Source organism: Lepisosteus platostomus, chromosome 16 (assembly GCF_059453375.1).
Source record: "Lepisosteus platostomus isolate fLepPlt1 chromosome 16, fLepPlt1.hap1, whole genome shotgun sequence".
Lineage (NCBI taxonomy): Eukaryota > Metazoa > Chordata > Actinopteri > Semionotiformes > Lepisosteidae > Lepisosteus > Lepisosteus platostomus.
In genome coordinates this window covers 5,238,319-5,256,981 of record NC_142626.1, presented here as the reverse complement: position 1 = coordinate 5,256,981, position 18,663 = coordinate 5,238,319, and the positions used below count along the sequence as shown (strand labels likewise).

The 18,663-nt window shown below is 40.8% G+C and overlaps 1 protein-coding gene and 1 gene segment (V, D, J or C); both read left to right on the top strand.

Annotated features, from left to right (window-relative positions):
• Positions 1-18,663, top strand: part of LOC148646745 (NACHT, LRR and PYD domains-containing protein 3-like) — a 2,700,574-nt gene that overhangs the window by 1,903,068 nt on the left and 778,843 nt on the right. Inside the window, exon 15 of the mRNA XM_088608537.1 lies at positions 3,555-3,728. Coding sequence (XP_088464663.1) covers positions 3,555-3,728 — 174 coding nt within the window. The remainder of the gene's footprint in view (positions 1-3,554; positions 3,729-18,663) is intronic.
• LOC148646755 (Ig kappa chain V region Mem5-like) overlaps positions 1-18,663 on the top strand; it is a 364,474-nt gene that overhangs the window by 92,241 nt on the left and 253,570 nt on the right.

The following is an 18,663-nucleotide window of genomic DNA, read 5'->3' as shown; positions in this document are numbered from 1 at the left end:
TCATTAAGACCGTTTCATAAATGAACTTGGTTATAACTTCTACATTAGATACTCAAGACACGTACATAACTCTTAGGAATTAAATTGATATCAACTGGTTGGGATAACAATTGAATTCTCGAGCTGTAATGCATTGAAGTTGAATACTCATCCAATTTCTGGGGATTCAGATCTCCTGCGGGCACAAAGAAACATTTGCAGGCTGTTGCTGTCCAATTCGCGCTCTCTGGCTGTGTGCCAGGCTGTGCTGTGCGGCTTGCGACTGTGCGCTGCTGATGCTCATTTACCGGCTAGTTAGTGTTGGCTTTAACTAGCAAAGTTTGCACACAGGAGAAAAGATGACTGTGGGTCCCAGCAAGTCAGGAAGAGGACCGGTTCGTTCCTGATGAAGAGCTAGTTCTGAATAGTGATTCAGCTGTCCACAGTTCCGACCTGTTCACGAGGCCTGCTGCTGGTGCTAACCTCGGGTGGATCCTCTGGTTATTCTCTGGCAACCTCCGCTCTAGACTCTTAGAACAACGGAAAGTTCTGGCACTCGGACACACTGGCCGTTCCGTGGTTGTCCGGGCTGAGTCTCAGGATGGTCAGGAGGTTTGCTGCGAGAATGTCCTGCCCTTGGGAGCCTTCTGCTCCTGGGCCGTCCTACCCTGGAATTCTCCTTTGAATTCCCTTTAGAAAAGTCCACAGAATTCTCCTGAATCCCTTCTGAATCTCCCTTCTGAATCTCTCAGGCTCTCTGTGTTGCCTGTTTTTACCTGGAGGAACTTCAGCTCGTTGATTGGCTGAAAGTTCCATGGGCATCAGAGTCCCACGTGGGTTACTCGGCCCTACCAGTCCCTGATTGGTTGATCAAGGTGAGATATGAGTCACTTACTCCTGTCACTTAGGAATGCAGTCCAGATGTCCATCTGGCACTCCCTAGACAGATAGGCGCCAATGGATGACCATTGATCATGATAGCCAGGCTTATCTAAGTGCATCCCCCTTTGGGAGCTGTCCTTATCAAAGGAACCTTAAATCAGCCTGCATGAATAGTTTCTCTGTGGCTGCATCACAGAGATGAACAGAGAAATGGGGCCTCATTTGGGAAGGCTCAAAACACTTAATTCTTTCTTATTAATAAGCCTCGCCGCTACAAGACTATACTGTAAACAGGCGCTGTCTTTCGGATAAGACATAATATCGAGGTCCTGACTCTTTGTAGTCATTAAAAATCCCAGGGCGTTTCTCGAAAAGAGTAGGGGTGTAACCCTGGTGTCCTGGCCATATTTCCCATTGGCCCTTACCAATCATGGCTTCCTAATAATCCCCATCTGTGAATTGGCTTCATTCCTCTGCTCTTCTCCCCACCGATAGCTGATGTGTGGTGAGCGTTATGGCGCAATATCATCCAGGTGGGACTGCACATTGGTTGTAGTGGAGGGGATTACCTGTAATCTAAAGTGCTTTGAATGGAGTGTCCTGAAAAGCACTATATAAGTGTAAGCAATTATTAATTAGTATTATAAGGGTGTGTGCTCAAACAAGGTGTTCCAGAGGCCTAACATTCTAATCACCCAGAAAGTACTCCTGACTTCTACTGTGTATTAAACTCTTAAATAATTCCTACAGTGACGAAATAAGAGATTACCTTCTTTCTAAATAAATACAACCTCATTCTCTTCTTCATCGGCTGCAGCAGGTCAGTAAATGGCTGTACATCCCTGACTGCCCTGATCCTACTATCCTGGACTCGGATTACACTGATTTATGAGGGCACTGTGAAAAACACAGGTGCCACAAAATAGATATTATAAATTGGAGACGTCTCTAATTGAAGTTTCTTTTAGCCAGGAAATGCAAGTTCCTTAAAAACACAGAATAGCAAGCTCTCTAGCAAGGTTCAAATACATAGCTCCAGTCAGGTTTTGTCTGGATGATCATCCAGACTCTTTTGACAGTGAAGCCCAACTGTATTAATGTTATCTAAATTCTAGTGAAATTTCCAGATGGATCCCAAGCTTAAAGATTTCCCCTGTGGCCGACAAAGTCTTAGGCAGAATTCTAGTTCATATGGACTCGCTCTTGACTTGCTGTCTTGTACTAAAGTTCAGTTTTCTGGCTCAGACAAAGTGGATGCAGCCACAGATTGAGAGAGCAGGTCAAAGAAATAAAGTTTATGAATAAAGTTTGTGGTCTAACAATACCTTTTAAATCCAGTGATCACTGCTGGAGATTAGTTGTAAAAATACACTGATATCCACAATGGAGAATGGAGACAGAACTGGGCCATTACTCATTTTTCACCAGCAGGCTGCACTGAACCAATGTCACCCAGCTACACCACCTGCTGGACATGGACCTGGGCTGCTGGCACTGTGTGGACTAGATGTGAGCTACACTGGGACGTGTACAGATTCTGTCTGCACTTCCTCTCTGAGGTTGCTATTAATGTAGGATCATCCCCCTGATGTGTCTCTCTTCCCTGGCCTGCTGGGACCTGTAATAGTCTCATACCTTAGGGGAACGGTCTTTAGCTTCAACTGAGGGGAAAACTCTGTCAGGCTATGCACTGATCTCAGCTGTCTGCTAATGCACAGCCTGTCCTGGGAAGCCTGTACAGATCACTCTCTAAAGTTGGTAAGGGGAAACGTGCACACCATCACTGTTGTCCATTAATTCGTGTTTGTTTTGGATCCTAAAGGGTCTATCAATTTCTTCTGTGCTGAGAGTCTTTAGGTGATGTGTGTGTATGCTGTTTATTGCTTCATATTATTGTTACTTCTGTTATATACATAAGATCACTTTATTAGCCATACACAATTTCTTGCATTAGGAATTCATCTTTTCACATACCCCAGCTTACTCTACATGAGACACAGACACAGAGAGAAGCAGGGGGTCAGAGTGCAGGGTCAGCCATTGTATAGCACCCCTGGAGCAATTGGGGCCTTGCTCAGGGGCCCAACAGAGTAGGATTCTTCTGCTAGCCATGGGATATGAACCAGTAACCTTCCAGCCATAGGCACAGATCCTTAGCACAGTGCCACTGCTCCGACTCATATAGCATGTATATTTATACATTGTTATAGTTAAAACCCAGGTGCTTTTTTTAATTCAAATTGTTTATTTTCTTTAAAAGGGAATCCTGTTTTTCTCAGCATATCTACAAATAACAATAAAAAGTCTCCAGTTCACTTACTCCAGTGTTAGACATTTACATTTGGGATTAATAAACCATTTGAAGAATAACAACAACACTGTAACTGATTAAAATAACTATAAGAGGACGACATAATAATAAAATATAATAATAAATGTGAAGCAATTTTTATTATAGTTAAAAGTGAAAGTCTCCCTTCCTGACAGTTTCTTCTCATCTTTCTTCTTCCTTCTGGAACCTAAAATTTGAAGCAGCTGTTATCTTTATCATCCTCATCCATGGACACATTAGATGGATAATGACATGATGTTGTATATTACTGCAGAGCTGGGTGTTGGAGTGAAGAATTGGAAAGAATGATGTGGATGAGCTGTGCAGATGTTCAGCTGTGCTCCTGTCTTTTTGTCTGCAGGATGTGGAGCTGTGAACTAACAGAGAGATGTTGTGAAGATCTGGCCTCTGTTCTTCAGTCTCAACACTCCAGTCTGAGAGAGCTGGATCTGGATCATAATAACCTGGGGGATTCAGGAGTGAAACTGCTGTCTGCAGCTCTGAGGGATCCAAACTGTAAATTAACAACACTGAAGTAAGTGAACACTGGTGATTTCTTTGTTTTTATTGTTTTATGTAGATATTCTGAGACACACAACATTCGTCACCGCCCTCCCTTGTGAATAGCAGGGCCCACAGCCGCAGGGCTGATGGGAGATCTTCCTTTGGCTCAAGCGGCTGGGTCCCTGTTGAGCTACGCTGGCGGCCTGGGTTTGAGTCCCCGACAGTGGGGGGCCGACCTAAGTGGCAACGGCAAGGGTGCCTGCCTGAACCCCGAAGTGTTACATTGGTGTTAGAGTGGGATGGGATAGCCCTTCACCGGGGTTGGTGAGTTAAGCCGGGGAGAGTGTAATGCAGACAGAGCCACCAGTGAGTGTGTAAGAGCTGGCTTGCCAGAGCGGTGATGTCACAGCCCTTCCCTGTAATAGCAGAGCCCACAGCCGCGGGGCTGATGGGAGATCTTCCTTTAACTCAAACGGCTGGGTCCCTGTTGAGCTACACCACAGGCCCGGGTTCGAGTCCCCGACGGTGGGGGGGCCAACCAGAACCCCAGAGCGTTACAATATACTTTGTGAAAAGTGATAGTTTTAACCTTTTCTGTGAATATGCTCGTTATCGGAGTAAACAAAAGCATGCTTTTAGAATTTAATTAATAGGGAATATAATATGGAATCGCATATCTTAAGAAATTAATAACGATATAATTATATTCATGTACTGTAGCACAAACAGTAGTATAAGACTTTCTATTGATATGTGTACAGCTGTTTTACAGCTTGCTACATGACTGCATCTGTGGTGTGATGGCTTAAGTAACTGACTTTTAAGACTGAGGTTGGGTGTTCAAATCCAGCTATTGATGAACTCTGGGATTAGAATGTTTCTCTAATCCCAGAGTATCTGTCACAGTGCAGTAGGAAGTGCACCTCTGTCTCTATCTCTCCCCGCTGGCAGTGGGAGCACAGCCTGTCCTCTCTGGGCAGCCAGGTCTGCCTGTGTCGCCCAGTTTCTATGGCTAGGTTGTGGTCACTGAGCCTGTACTTCGTCAGGGTCTGTTTCTGTTTGTTGTTTCTTATCTTGGTCAAATATTCAGCTAGTGTGTATTGTCTGTTTAGGGTTCTGTAGCATTCCAGTTTATGTTGTGTTTGTGTGTGTGTGTCCCAGTGTGTGAGATATTGCTGTTTGATCTGTGCTGTGATGTGGTTGAGTCTGGGTTGTGGTGCTCTAGCAGTGCTGTCCTGAGACTGGTTAGTGTCGGTGTGGCTCAGGTCAGTGAGTCTCAGAACCAGCTCGCTCAGGGGGCTCTGTTTTGGGCTCAGCTCTTGACTCTGCAGGGCTTTGTGGTGGTAGGAATTTTGGTAGCTGTTTTTTAGGTGTAGCCAATTCTTTTCTGTATGCTTATCAATAGTGGGTACTGGCCTAATTCGGCCCTGCACCCGTTGTTAGGTGTTTTTCTCTGCACACGGAGGATGTTTCTACAGATCTCCACGTGCAGAGTTTTTGTGGGGTGTTTGTCCCATTGAGTGTAATCCTGGTCTGTGAGGGGACCCCACACTTCTCTGCCGTATAGGGCAATGGGTTGGATTACACTTTCAAATATTTAGAGCCAGATTCTTGTTGGTGGGTTGATGTTGAAGAGCCTCCTTCTTATTGCGTAGAAAGCCCTGAGTGCCTTCTCCCTCAGTGCCTTCACTGCCAGGTCAAAACTCCCAGAAGAGCTGATGGTGAGACTGAGATATGTGTAGCTGGATGTGTGCTCCAATGTGTTGTTGTTCAGTGTGAATTTGTACCCGTTTCCCTGAGGTCTGGCTTTCTTATGGAAAACCAGAACTCTGGTCTTGTCCAGATTGACTGTCAGTGCCCAGGTCTGACAGTACTGCTCCAGCAGTGCCAGGTTCTGCTGCAGCCCCTTTTCTCTCTCTCTCGCTCGCTCTCTCTGGCGCTCTCTCTGGCGCTCGCTCTCTCTCTCTCTCGGCTGGCGCGCGGGAGTGCTGGCTGGCTGGTTGTGGCGAAAAGGAATAAAGCGCCGTTTTTCACTCCACAAAGTCTGAATCTCTGTGTCTGACCTCGCTGAACCCTAATTCACTACATTATTAATAATGTCTTCCGTGTCGCATTAACATTGGAATGTTCCTTTTTAAAAGGGGGCGATACACAAGTGTCTCCTCTTTAACTCTTCTGTTTACAGAGAAATTTCACCAGAGCCTCACAACATTGTCCAATAATACTCTTCTTGTGTCTAATTTTTAGTTTAGCAGGATTTAAGCTACAGTATATGAATATAATTATATTGTTATTAATTTCTTTAGATACGTGATTCCATAATATATTCCCTATTAATCAAATTCTAAAAATGTCAATATAGTGTCCAGAATATTTGCTATTTTAGGTTTTCAATGAAGCCTTTCAATGGCTTGAGGCGCCTGTTACAGATGCAGCCATTCAAAATGGGTGAGGTATTTCGCGGCATACCCCGGTGGGCGTGTCACAGTATCACGCAGTATCACGTGGTGTCACGTATCATTTGACGCTCTGCCGGAAACTATCTGGCGTCGCCTTGTAAAACCCCCAGGGGGAGCTTAACCTCTCATTTACAGCATTTGAGCCTTTAATTTTGAACTGTGTATTACAGCATGTTAATCATCAGTCATTAAAATGTTGGTATATTTTATGAAAGCAAGATTGCTCAGTTGGACAAAAGTACACAACCTACCTTTATCAGAAATATTTATGCATCAAAGCCTTTACTGAAGATATTACTAATAGTATTAATAATGGATGACTTTGGACAAGCTGTATACTCAAAGTATAATTTCTTTAGCACATTTGTACAAGCACTTGGAATCTGTCCAAGCCATACTTTGTCAGGCATTTTGTTTTACTTCAACGGGCATAAAAACTTCCTTGCTTTTAACAGGGCGTTTCATAATTTCTAGCTACGAAAATGATTTAAAATGCGACACCTATCATTCAACTAGAGCTTAAAATATCACAAGGATCCTCAAGAGCACAGCAAAGAGTGTATTAAAAGACACTTGTATTTATCAACGCTTTCTTTTCCGTATACCAGATTTTATGGAACCACTTCAGAGGGGTGTCAGCCAGTCAGATTCCAGGAATCGGCACTTTAAAGGAAAAATACACACCGGTATTCCATTTCTCCCTAAACATTGTAAGCTTCAAAGTCTTTAACTAACGTGATACCTGAGTCAACAAGCATACTTTTAGAATTTGATTAAAAGGGAATATAATATGGAATCGCGTATCTAAAGAATTTAATAACGGTATGATTATATCCGTGTACTGCGACAGGGCTGTGTAGGGCTGTTTCGCCTGCCTGTTCACGTGAGCTGTCTTGTAGCCTACTGGTCTAGGTGTGTGACTACTGACTGGCAGGTTGTGTGTTTGAATCCAGCTGGTGCTGGACTTTTCTTTTAACAAACATTTCTTCGAAAAAATAGGTAAGCGATATTATGGACAATCAATTGACTTTTATATTTCAAAATATCGCAACATGATCGATATTTGCGATATTTTGAACATATCTTCTCTTCTGACAGCGGTTCCTGCTTCTAGTGTGTGTGTGTGTGCAACAGAGTACATTTTTATAGAGAAATGGAGGCTGGACAGTATGCGTTACAATATAAACATTTATATTGATTTAAATCGCAAACGCGTGTTTAATTATGTGTTTTTTAATCATAATCAGGCTAATGCATTTCTACATTTTCTGTATGAACCAGCTTAGAGGTTCATACAGAAAGACAGCTTGTGTTTAAATTGAGTGTAAGGTAATTTATGCTTCTAAAGTCATGGTCAGCATTTATTATTTATTTATTTATAGCGCCGGTGGCGCTGTGTGTTAGTTTCCTGACTCCCATTATTTAAACTGCGACACTGATCATTCATCTCTAAATAAACTTTATTTTATATAGCGTTTTAAGCGAATAGGTAATTAGATTGCTCATAAACCGAATCGCTTTTTCTACATAAACACAGCGTGATTGCTCTCTGAAAATGCTTTTCCTTAAAGCGATTCTATTGAGGGAGTAGCCCAGCTACCACTTAACACTGTACTTCCTACTTTGAATACCTGTCAGACCGGTTTAATTCGTCACAGCCAGCACTCCGGGAGTTCATATTGCTTGACTAATTTTAAAAACTAAGTTATAAATGCAAACGCTCCCTCGGTGCGCTACTCTGGTACGCCGGGTCTTACACAGTGCCTGTCTGCAGTAAGCGTTACAATATACATACCCAACACTGCTTGTCCCCATCTGTCATGCAAATAAAACACCTTGAATTGAATTGAATTGAGGGAGAGATGGGGGTAGTGGGACAGATATACTGTAGACAGACTCAAGGCAAATAAGATACTTATGGGTACGCAGGCATTCACGACAGCAACATACGAAACGTTTGCACGTACTGTATAGTTAAGTTATTACTTGGTTTTCAAAGTGCAATGAAATACAATATTGTTGTTGCTGCTGTTCCGGTTGTTTTTATCCCGTAAAGCGTTTTGAGAAGCCACCTTTAAAGGTGATATATACTGTAAAACCGCTGATTCTTATGGAATGTGTTCCGCAGGAGATTCAAATTTTTATTTATTTATTTTTTAATCGCTTATCTTAGGAAATTATTTATTGTCTTCATATTTGGCCAGGGCTTTAAAGAGAAGGCGCGCCAAAAAATGTCGGTGCCGTCGTCTCCGCTTTAAAGGTACCCCCGTGCTGGAAGAATTTGACCTCAGAATGTTTGCCCAGCGTAGTTATAGTGGACATAAAAACAAGAGTTCGCTGGCATTATATCCTAGAAGACACAGACCGGCGCCAGACCGGTAAATGCTTGATGAACTAGGGATTGGACAGTTTCCAAGTGCTCGTACAATCGATGGAAATGTTCAAATAAATGTGCAAAAGAAATAAACAAAATAATCATTTATTTCTTTATCATATTGGCTAGCTAATGTCCTCTCTTTGCTAGTTAGTGGCTGTGTTTCTGCGTTGGGTAGCAACGGCTGACTGTTCTCAGGCGGAAGATGTAAACAATAATTAAATGTGATAAAGTATAGTTTGGATGTTTATACATTCATGTTAATCGTATTCTTGATTTATTTCAATAAGTGTTCATGTTTCATTTGCTAACTTAGAGCATATTGTGCAATGAAGAATAAAATAGCTGCATGACAAGTGACTTCCTTCTCTCAGTGGAAATTAAAAGGTAGCCTGATAAATTATAAGACAGTAAGAAAGGTTCCAATCAGGAGGAGACAATTCTTTCCATTTTTTTTGTTTGATTGCTGGTAGCAAACTGATCTGAGGATATTCTGAGTGGGACAGATACATTATTTTATAGCGTTTTTATTGCGTTATTAAATCCGGTGGTGCTGTGTGTTAGTTTCCTGACTCCCCTGTCATATGGTCTGTGATTGAAACCCATGGAACTATGACTTTATTTTTTAACAAACATTTCTTTGAAAAAATGAAACGTTTCCCTTGGTCAGAGATTAAATAAAACCTCACTCGCACCAAACAAATTTATATTTCTAAATATCACGACATGATCGAATTTAAGTCTTTTTAATAACAATGAATAGTCACCTATCATTCATCTCTAAATAAACTTTATTTTATATAGCGTTTTAAGCGAATAGGTAATTAGATTGCTCATAAACCTAATCGCTTTCTCTACATAAACACAGCGTGATTGCTCTCTGAAAATGCTTTTCCTTAAAGCGATTCTATTGAGGGAGTAGCCCAGCTACCACTTAACACTGTACTTCCTACTTTGAATACCTGTGAGACCGGTTTAATTCGTCACAGCCAGCACTCCGGGAGTTCATATTGCTTGACTAATTTTAAAAACTAAGTTATAAATGCAAACGCTCCCTCGGTGTGCTGCTCTGGTACGCCGGGTCTTACACAGTGCCTGTTGGCAGTAAGCGAAACAACCCTACACAGCCCTGTCGCAGTACACGGATATAATCATACCGTTATTAAATTCTTTAGATACGCGATTCCATATTATATTCCCTTTTAATCAAATTCTAAAAGTATGCTTGTTGACTCCGGTATCACGTTAGTTAAAGACTTCGAAGCTTACAATGTTTAGGGAGAAATGGAATACTGGTGTGTATTTTTTTCTTTAAAGTACCAAGACCAGCTATATACTGTATGTTTATGTTCCAAAATTAATATCGTTTATGGCCTTCACACGTGTTACAGTATGCTCCTATTCTTTTTATGCTCAGCTACTAAGATTTCCCTTCAGTGGTAAAATTCAATATCTACAACGGGCACAGTAAAGACGTTTACAGTAAGTCTTTCTACGACAGACCAACGGACCACGAGTGCCCCTGTCAGTCAACCAATCACGCACCGCGGTACCCCGTGTCATCTTACCTGCGGTACGTGTCTGTACCGCTCACTTTGAATGGCTGCATCTGTAAATTGCCCCACTGGATACATTGTTTGTAAAGAAACCGGTTTTACAATTCTTTTCCTCCCCCTCTTCATTTTCAAAGTAGAATAGGCGAACCTTCCAATGAAAGACATCCCCCTTCTCCCCACGGACAGACTGACAAATGTTTTATTAGAAAAAAGAGATTCACAACACAAAGCTGTGTCAGTCGTCTGTGTATAAAAATCAGTTTGAACATCATGGGTGTTTTTAATAAGCTGAAGCAACTCTGTGACAAAATATACACTTAGCTCAACCAGATAGTTCATCCTGCTACCAACATTGAATAAAATAATCTTTAGACTTCAAGGTTTATGTCTTTATTTAGGAGTTTTATTAGTGACGAAGGCTTAACTTTCTTGGAAAAATGTATTTTATGTGTGGCAAAAAACTGACTTACCTTAACAAAATATATTTACAAATCCTTTCACCTGCTTCATTTCTAAAACTTTTTGCTCATGTGCATTTTTGTATTTTTTACACCTCTACCACTTTAACATCCTTAATTTTAAGAATTTAATTTAATAAAATCTATCACTTTTCACTCAAAGTATATAAACGTACAGTAATACGGTCAGAAGGAGCACGTAAAAACGTTTCCGAAATAACCACATGTAAGACTTTGATGCTTAAAATGCTTAGGGAGAAATGGAATACCGGTGTGTATTCTTTCTTTAAACTACCAATACCAGCCATATACAGTACAGTTTACATAATATGTTTATGTTCCTAAATTAATATAGTTTATGAGCATGTGAAAGGTATGGTGAATTGGAGATTCTCAAAACTTACTTTGTATGATTGGAAACGAATATGTGATCGGATCAACGAAATGCTGTGGTGTTACTTTTTGTCAATGAAAAAATAAAGTCTTCTCGTTCACAAAGATGGTTACAAAGGAAGTGGACCAGAGTAATACTTTGAGTTTACAGGTTGTCCAAGGTCATTCATTATTAATACTATTAGTAATATCTTCGTAAAGACTTTGATGCATAAAATATTTCTGCATAATTAAAATATTTACGACAAAGGTGGTAGGTCGTGTACTTTTGTCCAACTGAACAATCTTGCTTTTATAACATATACCAACTTTTTAATGTTTTATGATTAACATGCTGTAATACAGAGTTTAAAATTAAAAGTCTAAAGAGTATATAACATAAATTCTTAATTAAATAAAGATTGTCCCTCAGCAGTGATCAGGATTTGAAGCCAGGTGTTTTTTGGTGATAGCTCAAATGCTGTATATGAGAGGTTAAGGTTTATTAGCTCCAGCTGGTTTTACAAGGTGAGTCCGGATACTATTAACATAATCTAATCGCATGCGGTAAAATGCGGTATGACGAAAATGACGCGTTAAGACGCGTTTTGATACAACACGCCCACTGCGTTGTACCACAGCAAACCCAGCTCGTTTTGAACTGCTGCATCTGTATGTATATGTTGTTGTTGATTTATAATTCTGTGGGTAATATTCTCCATGAGATTTCATTCATAGAGTCCGTCTTCATTTGAACACAAGGTCTGTCCATCTTTAACCAGTTTCTAGTGATTTATTTCATGGCTGCAGTATCTTTCTGCCTCTGAAGGCTGTTCATCTGGTGTTTGTCCCAGAAGAAAAATGACTCCTAAAGAGGATTTTAAATATTTCGTCAAGAATCTTTATTATTAATAAATAAGAATTTATTTTCATACCAAAAGGTTTTTATAATATGCCAGGTTTCTTCGCAATTCTTCCAACAGTTTGTGCTTCCAAATTTATCATATTTTTCTTGTAATTGGTATTTCTTCCAATATTTAATGTGAACTTTTCACTCACATTCTCTACATGAATGTGAATTGGTGGATTTATGCAGATTTGAACGGTTTTAGATTCTTCAATTGATGTGGAGGTGCCAACCTCCTTTTCTCACCTGCGATTTACTCTTGTATTCCTCCTGTATTTTGATATTTTATATACATCTGGAAGGATGTAGCTGTGGAAATAAATTCGGTATGCAAAATTTACCAATTTGTTAATCTCTCATCTTAGAGTCTCATTTACTTCTTCTCACCTTTCCCAGTGTTTTCTCCTCTCTCTCTATGCTTTGACCTTGCCTGTTTGACCACGTCTTGGACTGATCCCTGTGCTTTGAACCCTCCATGTTAAAGACTCTCCTTCAGACTCTCCTTGGTGCTTTAATCAGTTCCTCTCAGCTCAACCCCTGCCTTTTCGATCATGTCTCTAGTTTCACTTTCTTCTGGCTGCCCTGCTTGCTTCCAGCAGAACAAAGCAAAGCATTATGAAAATAAATTCTACAATTTAAATACAGTAATCACAAGAATATGTATTGTGAAGAAAAGAAAGAAAGAAATAGTCATTTTGAGGGGTTTATAGAAATAGTGTAGTGGAGCTAGTTTGGACATGGTGACGTCATCACCCTCCCTGTGCGTAGCAGGGACCTCAGCCGCCTGGGATGAGGGAGGTCTCCTTTAGCTCATGTGGCTGGTTCCCTGTTGCGTTATGCTGGAGACCCAGGTGTTGCAGGACGAACCGGCGGGGTGGAGTGCCAGAGGGCACGAGCCCACGCCGAACCGCGACGGTCACAATAGCATGGGACCCTGACTTTAAACCACATAAAATAGACATTTTAGTAATGGTCACTGAGAGGCATAAGGAAGGTCTGGAACAAGACAGAAATCCTGGAAGTACCTTCATTCTTGCTGTCTTCATCCTTCTCAAGAATGAGACAGGCAACAGTTTCCATCTATTGAAGTCTTGCTTGAGCTGATTTTCTAGGACCTCTTAATTATATTTTAATGTGTTTTCTAGGTTTCTGGGTATTGCAGTTGCTCAACATTTTATCTTATCCCAATCCTATTGTAAATTACATTTATTTTTGACCTCCGGAGATATAGATTCCCCAATAACATTGCTTCAGAATTAATCCCTATTCTGAAAAGTTGCTGTAGAACATCTTACATCTGTGAGAACAGGAAAAGATGTTGAATTTCTGCTGTATATACTAACACCATCTTTATAAAGAGCCTGATTGTGTGTTCTCCTGCTATATCACCTCCCTCTGTATCGTTCTGTAGACGTACGTTCTGAGAGAATAAATCAGTGGTACAAGAATCTCCTTGTTTTGTTCCCTGTATGAATTAAAGGTGTCTGACAGAATACCATCAACCTGTTCCTGTGCATTTGGTTGCTTTTACATCGCATGTAGCCAAACAATAAAACCATTATGAAAATCCTACAAGTTTCAAATACAAAAGGCTGTTAGTACCCTGTCAAATGCCTTATCTGGACCCAGAATGTATTCATTTCAGTTTTCATTATTTGTGTTTAAGGATACAGTTTAGTTTAGCATGATAAGACTACCAGCCAAATAGTCATTTTCCACCTGGAATGCTGTCCTCTCAAATATTTTATAAAACCTCTAGAATTCAAAAAGTGATTATGTAGTAGAAGTATACAGTCTATAATAAAAGCCTGCGGAATGTCAGCAAGGAGCTTTACATCCCGGGCTGTCCTGATCCTACTATCCGGGACTCGGAGTAAACTGATGACATCATGGTCATGGCTGGGATGTCAGGCACTGTGAGAAACCCTAGAGGACTCTCAGCTGTTGTCATCAACTGCTCATGGCCTGGCCTTGTGTCCTGCAGAATTGAGCGTAGGATACCTCAAACTCGCTCTGGTCCTCTTTCTACTGATCACCTGTGGGGTTGACCTGTCCCCACTGCCTCCTTTCCACCTCAGTCTGCTAGAGGAGTGGTGCTCTCTGTGTGTGTAGAGAGCAGGAGACACCCAGTCTGTCCTGGACTCCACTGTTTCTAATTCAGGGTCATGAGTGAGCCAGAGCCTATGCTAGCAAGCAATGGGCCCAACACAGGAGCCTGTACTGGTTGTCAGTCCATCAGGGGTTCGACAGAGGAAACAAATGAGAACACAGAGAGAACATACAAACTTCACACAAATATCTCCCCAGGTCCGGAACTGAACCAGGGCCCTGGCACTGCGATACAGCCATGTTAACCACTGTGTCCCCCTGTGTCTCCCCTCTTAAACAACCCATCAGCCACAATACTAGAATGGAGACAGAACTGGGCCACTTCTTATTCTTCACCAGCAGACTGGTCTGAGCCATTGTCCCCCAGTTACAACACCTGCTAGACATGGACCCAGGCTGCTGGTGCTGTGTGGACTGGATGTGGGCTACTTTGGGACTGTATTCCCTGCAGTGTACAGGCAGATATTCATGTCAGATTCTGTGTGCATTACATCTCGGGGAATGCTGTTAATTTAGGGTCATCCCCCTGATATGCCCCCTGTTTTCCCTGGACTCCTGGGACCTGAAATAGTCTCGTACTTTAGAGGAATGGTCTCTGGCCACAGCTGAGGGGAAAGTTCTATACAGGCCCTGCACCTTTCTCAGCTGTTGTCTCTCTCTGACACTCCCTGGAAACTTATGTGGGGATAGAGCCTGCCTGGGAAAGCCTGTACAGATTTCTCTCTGTGACACAGCGGAGAACAATTAATGCCCTACCGCTGGTCACCACTAGGGATACCATCAATTACAGCCCTCTAACTTTCAGCCCGGACAGCTGTGCGTAATTTTTTTTTTCATCTGAACCACTGATGTCTCTAATTGAGAGCCCTGCATTAAAAGTTCAAGTGGCTGATTAAATTGTTCGTCATAGAACCGCGTCGAAAGCTTAATAGGCAGAGGCGCACAACTTTTCTCTCTCTAACTTGAATTTTTGTTCTTATCTCGACAGAGCTTTATCAATCATTCCTAAAATATTTAAACCAATATTTCACCCACGTATTAATTCAACACAGGCACTTTGTCTTCTTCGGAGATATCAGACAGTTAGCTGGTGGACCCCACACTCCCAAACACCCCGCATTTTCCAAAGCTGACAACTCACAGTGGGGAGTCTTGTGCACTACCATTGTTGTCAAGTAGTTTGTGTCTGTTTTAGATCCAGCAGAGTCTGTCTGTCCCTTCTGTAATCCTGTGTGAATTTATGTAAACAGTTTTAATATGGATTTTTTAATGTTGTTTTAGTACAGTACAGTATGTGAATATAATGTTAATGTAAACATGTTCAGGTGAAATGCAAGTTACATTGTAGTTCAACCAGGATAAATAAACATGTATTGTGCTCATTGAATTGGAGGGGCTCCGAGGCTATGTGACCCGAGAGAAAAAAAAGAGAGTGAGTATCTCGCCAGCACTGTGGAGAGATCCGGAGTATACGGATTGGCTAGTGAGCTTGGAGGGGTGAGTTTAAATGTAATGAATAAGTGAAGGAAAAGAGGAGAGATTATCGGGAAAAGAGAGAAACAGAAGGGACTGGATTGGGATTGATAAAACGTCTGGAGAGGTTGAACATCATGCAAGGCATCCACTTTCATTCTCAAAACATTCGGGATCTGCGGAGCGCAGTGAAGAGGCAGCAAGTTTCTCGATCATCAGAGGCTGCGAGTAAACCTGATGATTTACAGCTGAGAGCAGTGCACACAGGATACACATTATTCTCGCTTGATTTATTGTAGTGAGGACTCAATCTATTTTCCTTTAGACAACCGTACCAATTTTTTTTTTTCTTTTGGCTTAAGAGACTCAGTGAATACCTTAAATTTAAATTTAAATTACAGAAAGTAAGGAGGTTATTTGTTGGTTGTAATAAACTGCACCGTAAAGTGAAAAACTGGGCACACAAACCTTGTGGAGTCATCTTGTGATCACTGTTAGAATTATAGTTGAAATTCCTGAAAAGCCTAATATCTTCACAGATTGATTCATGGCTGTTTCAGGAGGAGCCACTGCCAAATTAAAAGTTTATTTTTTTGTGCAATTGACTGAAGTGGGCCACAACATCGGTCAAATTAAGAACTTAGGTAATCTCATATCATATATACTGTATGAATTTAATGTTATACTTCTGATTATAGTTACACTTCCTTGCAGTGAAACAGGTTCACTTTCACTGCTGCAATACCTGCTCCCTGACTCCCATGATGAGTCTCTTCTCTAACCTTAGTCTGGCCTTCAGCAGCCCTGCTGTTGTGTTCAAGGTGAGTTATGTCAGGAAGAAGAGAATTGTACCCAGTGCACTTTCTGCTGGGCCAGACCCAACTCCTCTTCTACAAGAGCAGGACAAACACAGTCTCAGGTGGAGGGTCTGTAGAGTGTTTGAGGGGATGGTGAAGATTAGGATCTCTCTTGAATTCCTCTAGTAGGCTGGGCAAACATTTAAAGTGAAAATTCTTCCACGAGGAGGGTACCTTTAAAGCGGAGATGGCTCCAGATAATTTTGGTGCTCCCTCTCTTTAAAGCCCTGGCCAAATACGAAGCAAGTACATACAGTTAAAATTCAAACTGAACTAAGAACTACACATCCCATTTAAAATGGTGGCACTTGTGATCTTTGAGTTTAGTCAATGAAACAGAAAAATCAGTCACATGACTTTGGGCCTGAGTTTGGGAAGCTTAACCTATCAGCAACAAAGTGAAATTTACACGAAATGGTACCTCTAACTGTCAGTTACATGACTCTGTATGTCACTTAAGCCACTCCTATTTGGATTTGTAGTTATGGAGGCAGGAAGACGACCCACCTTCTCTCTGGCTGCCTGACTTGTTGCCATCTTTTACCATTCTGTGTCCGAATCACATTCTGTGTCCACATTCTTTTTTTCATTGACCGTCTTTGTAAAAGTAACACCACAGCATTTCGTTGATCCAATCACGCATTTGTTTCCAATCAAGTACAGTTGTCACAATCTCCTCCTTGCAGAGTTTAGAGGCGTAGATAGAAGATTACAATAACGATGGCACAGCCACAATTGCAAAGATGTGCAATGGTGTTTATTATGAGGAACTATGTTCCCAAAGTCCACACCCAAAAAAAAACAAAGTGAAAATCACAAACTAACCAAAAAAAAACAACACAAAGCTATAATATGAAATAGATACATTAATTACTGTACAAAAAACCACTAGATTGTTGCAGGCAGCTCCAATTCTACCCCACAATCCACCTTCTCCTAACTCCCCCCTCCTAACTTGAAGAGCTCCTTTTCTAGGTTAAACTCCTCCCCCTAGAATATTCCACTATAAAACACAAAAAATAATTTGACAAAATAATAATACGAATTCTGATATACACATTTCTACATTAAATATACAACTTAACAATGAACATATTATTACCAAAAATACAATATCATACTCCATTTCGTACATAACTGTTATTTTAGAAAATACTACCCCCTTTTAATGGTACCTTCATACAAATCAATCCACGCATGTGCAATCCTGAAACAGGCACTACTAAGCCAGCCCCTATTGCCATGCCAAAATTGGGGTCCTACTGGTTTGCGGGAGAAACCATTATACCGGTGAGAAATCCAAACAGTTTATTTATTAGAGATGCGTGAGTTGATTACCAATTCAGTTCATTTCACTTCTAAAACAAGTGTTTGGTTTGAATTAATGATTAATTTTGATAATAGGGGAACAAGCTTACTTTACTCTGTGTGTGCACCCACTGAGCAAGCAAAGCTATCCCCTAATTCCAGACTAGTTTGTTTTTGTAGGAAACCAGTGTTATCGCCTTTGTTTTGATAGTGGAATATTTGCATACGTGTGTGTGTGTATGTGTTCATGTGGCTACCTCTCGAGTGCCAGGTGATCTGGAAACGGAGTCTCCAGTCACAACAGAAATTTTTGAGAATCTCCGATTCACCATGCCTTTCACATGCTCATAAAATTGATTCAGGAACATAAACATATTACTGTATGCAAAAATGTACTGTATACAGTATGTATATGTATATTTAATGTCTTAACTGTGCCCGTTTAAGTATTGAATATTTATATGGAATTTTACCACTGAAGGGAAATCTTAGTAGCTGAGCATAAAAAGAATAGGAGCATAACGCGTGTGAAGGCCATAAACAATATTAATTTTGGAACATAAACATACAGTATTACAGTATATGGCTGATCTCACTACTTTAAAGAAAAAATACACACCAGTATTCCATTTCTCCCTAAACATTTTAAGCATCGAAGTCTTTAACTAACGTGAAATAACGTGTATAAAAAGTGTTAGTTTTAAGCTTTTCTGTGAATACGCTCGATACGGGAGTCAACAAGCATTCTTTTAGAATTTGATTAATAGGGAATATAATATGGAATCACGTATCTAAAGAAATTAATAACGATATAATTATATACACAAGAATAGTATACGCTGTACAATGTCTGTTGATACTGTTTGTGTAGGGCTGTTTCACCACTTCTCATGCGACCTTGCGGGTGGTACTGTGCTCTAGGTGCCCCACTAGATTTGTTCAAATCCAGCCAGCGCCGTGACTTTTATTTTAACAAACATTTCTTTGAAAAAATAGAATAGCAATATTATGGACAATTAATTGACAATAAATATAGAAAAGCCCATATTAAATTTGGGAAATTTGGTTTCTGTCAAAGCAATCTGTCAAAGCG